Source organism: Cebus imitator, unplaced genomic scaffold (assembly GCF_001604975.1).
Source record: "Cebus imitator isolate Cc_AM_T3 unplaced genomic scaffold, Cebus_imitator-1.0 Scaffold309, whole genome shotgun sequence".
Lineage (NCBI taxonomy): Eukaryota > Metazoa > Chordata > Mammalia > Primates > Cebidae > Cebus > Cebus imitator.
Window position 1 is genome coordinate 1,552,363 of NW_016107624.1, and position 6,483 is coordinate 1,558,845.

The 6,483-nt window shown below is 37.4% G+C and overlaps 1 protein-coding gene across 1 annotated transcript in view; it reads right to left on the bottom strand.

Annotated features, from left to right (window-relative positions):
* Positions 1–2,242: 2,242 nt before the first annotated feature.
* The window catches only part of LOC108285856 (N-acetyllactosaminide alpha-1,3-galactosyltransferase-like), an 18,833-nt gene continuing 14,592 nt past the window's right edge, over positions 2,243–6,483 (bottom strand). Inside the window, exon 2 of the mRNA XM_037729534.1 lies at positions 2,243–3,530. Coding sequence (XP_037585462.1) covers positions 2,793–3,530 — 738 coding nt within the window. The 3' untranslated portion in view covers positions 2,243–2,792. The remainder of the gene's footprint in view (positions 3,531–6,483) is intronic.

The following is a 6,483-nucleotide window of genomic DNA, read 5'->3' on the forward strand; positions in this document are numbered from 1 at the left end:
CCCAATGGAGTCATTTTTGTTTCCATCTCTGCAAGCTTGGGTTCAGTGGGTTTGGAGGCCCTAGATCCTCAGAAAGAAATGTTCCCACCAGGAAACACAATAATGATCCTGTTGATTGGAATTTGAGACTTTCCTTTGGCCATTTTGTATTCTCATCATGCTGAATCAACAGCCAGAGGAGTTCTCTGTATTGAATCAGGGAACCCAATTATCAAGGGTCCAAAATTATCAAGAAGAAAGTTGGTTGCTACTATACAATAGTAGAATGGGGGCTATATTTAGAACTCAAGGTGTTCACTGGGAGCCTCCTACTACTGTTTTATCCAACAGCCATTGTTAAGGGGAAACTGTGACAATCCAATAATGACTCAACAAAGACTCAGATCTCATAGGGAAAACAATTACGCCATCCCACCAGGTAAACAACAGTATCTAGCTGAACTTTTAGCAAAGGGGAAGGAACATGGAATGGGTGGTGAAAGAAATGTGATAAATATGAACTTGACCTTGTGACCAGTTATGGAGATGAGGACTGCAGCAGGCATGCATATTCTTATTTGTATATTATAAATATAAATATATATTTCTATATGGCAGTCAATTATTTTCTTTTTTTCCTTCTATTATTTTAAAATGAGGAATGTTAGTTATTCTTGCGAAAGTCATCAAGATCAAAATGGAGTCACCACTGGGGTTGGTGGGGGGAGGCTGGGGGAGTGACAGTAGGGCATGGGGAGGTTGGGGAGGGATAACATGGGGAGAAATGGCAGACATAGGTGACGGGGGGATGGAGGCAGCAAACCACATTGTCATGTATGTACCTATGCAACAATCCTGCATGATCTGCACATGTACCCCAAAACCTAAAGTACAAAAAAAAAAATGGAGTCACTTGTATCAAACCCTAACAATAAAAATAAAGCCAGAAGGCTGAGAAGAGAGGGCCCTCATGCACACATGCCTATGATAAGAATTATTACAAAGACTCTCTGAAGGGCTCTTACATACCGCTTGCTACATGAGTCACAAGGACGGCTAGCCAGATGCGCAAGAACACTTGCCTGATACACCAATAATGAACTGGTGTTAACTCCTGCAATAAGCCCCTGTAACCGAAGTTCTCTTTGTTTCAGAACAAATTATGTATACTTTTCCCTTTTACATTTAAAGGCTTCCTCTTGCCGCAACCTCTTTGGATATGCTTATGGGCTTTATAGCCCACATATGCCAAATTTGCAAATGCCCTGCACATTCCTGAATAAACTTAATATCTGTGGAGAATCCCTCCGTTATTCACATTGATATTCTTTTATTAATTTAGATCAGAGTTCACAAAACTGTGAGGAGCCAAGTACAGTTCTGATGGAGAGAAACTCAGTTCATGTGGGCCTCCTGGACATGGTGAGAGATACTATGTCAGATGGTAATTTGTGTTCCACCTTTTTGGGAAGAAAGTGTCCTTTTGTACAAAAGTTAATCGAATTCTAGTAGGTGGAAACACTAAGTCATTTTATGAAAGTCAAGTATGGATAGAAGGGTGAAAACGGGTGCTTTGTGGCACAATGGTTGGACTTTAGTAGCCATTTGCCTGATTACTCTTCAATCTTTCATTTTTCCTGTGCTCTGCTCAGTGTGGCAGAGGTCTGTATTACCCAGACTCTCATGCTCTCTAATGATTGCATAGCACAGGCACCAAAAAATACTGACAGAAGAGAGCAGGGTAGGAGGAGCAGAAAAGCGTGGATCTCTCCTCCACACCCTCACTATGGGTAACATATCGAGTAGTAGCAGAAACTCCTTTCTCTTTTGTGTCACCTTATGCCAGGTAACTTCTGCTAGGTTCTAGCTCTTTCTAGACATCCTACATGTTTCTCTTCAACCCTCAGGATGTTATTACCTTTATTTTGAAAATCATGGGTTGCCTCCTCTCCGTTGTATCTCTCTCAAACTCTGTTATCACCTTCATGTCCAATTCCCTGTGCTAAATCCCCACTGTTTGAAATATCTAGAATAGTAGTTTCTGCTTTACTAGCTAGACCTTGACTATTGACAAGATGTGTGTGTGCATGTGTATGGGTGTTGTGATATGGCAACTTGTATAAAATATTATATAAGCACATGTGTGAGTGTGTGTGTGTAGTAGTGGGTATATAAATGCATTCATGTAGTGGGCATATAAATGCATACATGGGAAATATGTTAAGATAGGTTTTCAAAGAGAGAGTAAAAGGGGGACTCTCAATTTTCTCTCTGTATATTTTTATTTTCTTTTCATAAGTTTTTACAACAAACAACTTTGTAGTTTTAAAGTATATAGCTCTTTCAGAATGACTCAAAGTTTGGTGACAGCTTCCATGTTTTCTAAGTTTTACATATAGGGCATATTAATATAGTTGTAGGGATCTTCTTTTCCCCACACCTCTAGATAACTCATTTCCTTAAGGAATAGAAAAATTTTTATCTACTTGGATCAATGAAAGTATTTCACATTTCATTTTCTTGTAACAGAATCAATTTTGTTTGATACGATCCAACAAATAATATTTCAACATTCATATCTTCTTCTGATTTCAGTAAACCTATTTGCAACTATTAAATCTCATGTTGTATGATTCAAAATGAACATAAGGGAAAGTGTAAGTTTGCTCTGTAGTGGGCTTGCCATTTTGTTTGTGATTTTTTTAGTGCTAAATTTTGTAGAGTGCAAATTTTCTAAGGAATAAGATAATTTTCTAAAGAATGAGACAAAATGATGCCCTTAAATTCAGAAATATAAAGGAAGGGCTATAAAATTATGCTGTCACTCTGAGAAATTTATAATACTTAAGATTCCAAGAGAGTTTGACAGTTTTGATATCGGAATTCCTTTCATGATTAAAATCCCAGCAATATTCTGGTGATAATATTTTGGTGGGTTTATGGAGAAAGAAATACTTGTTTAGGTGGCTTTCATCATGCCACACTGCTTCAATGTTATTTTTCTTATCATTGATGATTCCTTTGGAGCACTCCCTGGCAATATCAAGAACCTGAAGGGGAGTGCCACCAAAAACAGCAGCATGGTAATAAAAATCTCCCTTGTTCATAGGTATATATGCTTCTGATAACTGACTTCTTTCATAAGGTACTAGATTAGGATTTACCTGATACCAATAAGTATGTAACTGAGCTACTGACTCTCCCAGAGTCTCCAATCCATATTTTTTTCTGAAGGTTTGGTCCACGTCCATGCAGAACAGGAAGTCAACTTCATATTGGATGTGGTTGACAATGAGTTCACTGATGGTTTTCATGCGCATCATCCTGATATCTTGCCATCTCTTCTCTCGTTTAATTTCAAAAACTTTTAATGTACGGAGGGGACCCAGATGTATCCAAGGCATCTTGGAGAAGTTATCTACCATGACATAAATTATTATTTTCTGGCCAACCATAAAAAACTTATCAGCAGATAACAAAAAGCCTGGCAAATAGAACTCAAGGTATCTGTGAAGTAAATAAGAAGTGATTGAGTTCGTCTTTATATTATACTTTAGTGGAGCACATATTATTTAAATTGCACTAACTTTAGCTTATCTAGCAATGCTACTAGGCAATCACATATTACATATACTTCTTGAGTTACATTTAAGTAATATAGAAGAAAATGAAATTATCTGCCTTTCCTCTCCCTGATGGGGTTCTGCAGATCATAGAATAGAGAAGTTCCTCACTAGAGATAATGAAACTTAGTGAGATTAGAAAATTGAGCAGAACCCAGCCCAGAATGAGAGCCGGAGTTTTGAGGGTGATGACCTGAAAAGCGACGGTAACTTGCTTTTGGGGGTCATAGGTAGGAAAGGTCTTGGGTCATTGCAGGAGGAGCTATCATTGTCTGTGTCTTGCTTTATGAGTAATCAGTTATGCATACAAAATCAGAAGAGGCATAGTCAATAATCCACTGTCTGAACCATTTTTCTTATTTTACCTTGTGGCCCTTACTGTAATTTTAGAATAGCTGGCTGAAAAACAAAACTTTTTCAATTCTAGTCTCTCAAGCCAGGAAAAGATTCTCGGAGTAATAAATGGCCTCAGGTAAATTCAAAAAAGGAAAGGTAATCATGTATTGCTCACCTTAAATAATGTTTATATAATCCTTAAAAATGAATCCTGGTTGTTGTTCTAAGTTTTAATAAATATAGCAGATTAGAGATCAGGAGAAACCTTTCTAGTTCAGAACATCTAAAATTACCAAGTAAATTATGAAAAGTATAACTTAAAATATTCTACTGAGCTGGAAGCTAGCACCTAAAATCCAAAGAAGTTCATTTTGCCCACATTTCTTTTTAAAAAGTTTTAAATTTTGTTTTTAGAGATAGGCTCTCGCTCTGTCACTCAGGCTGGAGTGCAGTGGTATAGTCATGACTTACTGCAACCTCAACCTCTTGGGCTCAAGAAATCTTCCCTCCTGAGCCTCCTGAATAGCTGGGACTACGGGTGCACAGTACCACACATGGGCTAATTAAAATTTTTTTTTCTATAGAGACAGTGTCTTGCTATGTTTCCCAGGCTGGTCTCGAACTCCTGGCTTCAAGTGATCCTCCTCCACCTTGGTCTCCCAAAGTTTTGAGATTACAGGCATGAGCCACCTCACCCAGCCTGCATTACTTTCACGGTTAAGTGCTTTTATGTCATATTTCAGAAATCTTTGCCTCCTTAAAGTAATGAAAATATTCTTCTGTATTTTCTTCTCATAGCTTTATTGTTTTATCTTTAACATTTTAAATCTATTACCCATTTGAATTAATTTTTGTATATGGTTTGATGTAGGGCAAATTTAATAAAAGTTGCAAATATAAGTTAGAGAATTCCCATATACGCTTCATCCAGCTTCTCCTAACATTAATGTCTTATGTAACCATTGCACTCTTGTCAAAAGTAGGAAATTATTAGTGGTAAGACGCTATTAACTATACTATAGATTTTTTGATTTAATCAATATTCCTCCAATGGACATTTTAGTTTCCATAATCCAACCTAGGACGCACATTGCATTTAGTCTCCTTAGTCTCTTCCTGTTTGTGTCTGTTTCTCTCCTTGTTATTCATGACCTCACAGTTCTGAAGAGTCCTGATCAGCTCTTTTATAGAATGCCGCACCTCAACTTGTTTTTTTCAGAGGTTTATCAATTTTGCTGATCTTTTTCAAAGAACCGATTTTTGGTTTCAGTGATTCTATTTTTAAAAATTCTCTACTTCATTTATTTCTGCTCTAATGTTTATCCCCACACCGCTTTTTTCATTGCTTAAAGTGTAGTTTGCTCTTCTTTATCTAGTTCCTTAAAGTAGGAGGTTAGATTATTGATATAAGATCTTTTTTTTTTTCCTGAGATGGAGTGCAGTGGCACGATCTCAGCTCACTGCAACCTCTGCCTCTGAGGTTCAAGCAATTCTCCTGCTTTAGCTGGGATTACAGGCATACCCCACCACACCTGGCTAATTTTTGTATTTTTAGTAGAGACTGGTTTTTGCCATGTTGGCCAGGCTGGTCTGGAACTCCTGACCTCAGGTGATCCCCCCACCTCAGCCTCCCAAAGTGGTGGGATTACAGGAATGAGCCACCATGCCCAGCCGATTTTGGATATTTCTTAGTTTTATTTAACTTAAAACATTTTTTGATTCATATTTGTTGTTTTCCAAGTGTTTCAGAAGTTAGGAGATCAACACAATGGCTATATTTATCCATCTTTAAATGGCAATATTTCATTGTAATTGTATTTTTTAGGAGTCTACTTTAATTATTTTGATTTTCTATTTGATTAAGAATTAAGAAAAAATTGGATTTATTTTTAAATTACTGGATTATTTTATATACTTTTTATTTTATGTATTATGATTGGTGGTCAGAAAATATAGCAAGTAAAAATTCTATTACAAATATCTGCGGTTACATTGTTTTATTATATATTGAACCAGTGTTCCTGTAAGGGGGCAATAAGCACAGTTAAGTAAGCTTATCTGAAAGTAATTCATGATTTGGGGAAAGCACTGGTAGGAACAAATTATTAGGTCGACTCCTTATAAAAACAATGAAAAATGGCTATAACAGAAGCACAACCTTATGAAGGAAGAGAAGATATTTAAAATGACTGTCAATAGACCCAAGAAATTAAATTAATATTGGGAGAGCATTGTAAAATCAGATAAAAGAAACAAAAGAAAACTCAAGTGTTGGGACATTTTTTGAGTGGACCAAGTGATATTTAGAATTATAGCAGGAGGGCCGGGTGTGGTGGCTCATGCCTGTAATCCCAGCACTTTGGGAGGCCGAGGCGGGTGGCTCACGGGGTCAAGAGATCGAGACCATCCTGGTCAACATGGTGAAAATCCATCTCTACTAAAAATACAAAAAATTAGCTGGGCATGGTGGCGCGTGCCTGTAATCCCAGCTACTCAGGAGGCTGAGGCAGGAGAATTGCCTGAACCCAGGAGGCGGAGGTTGCGG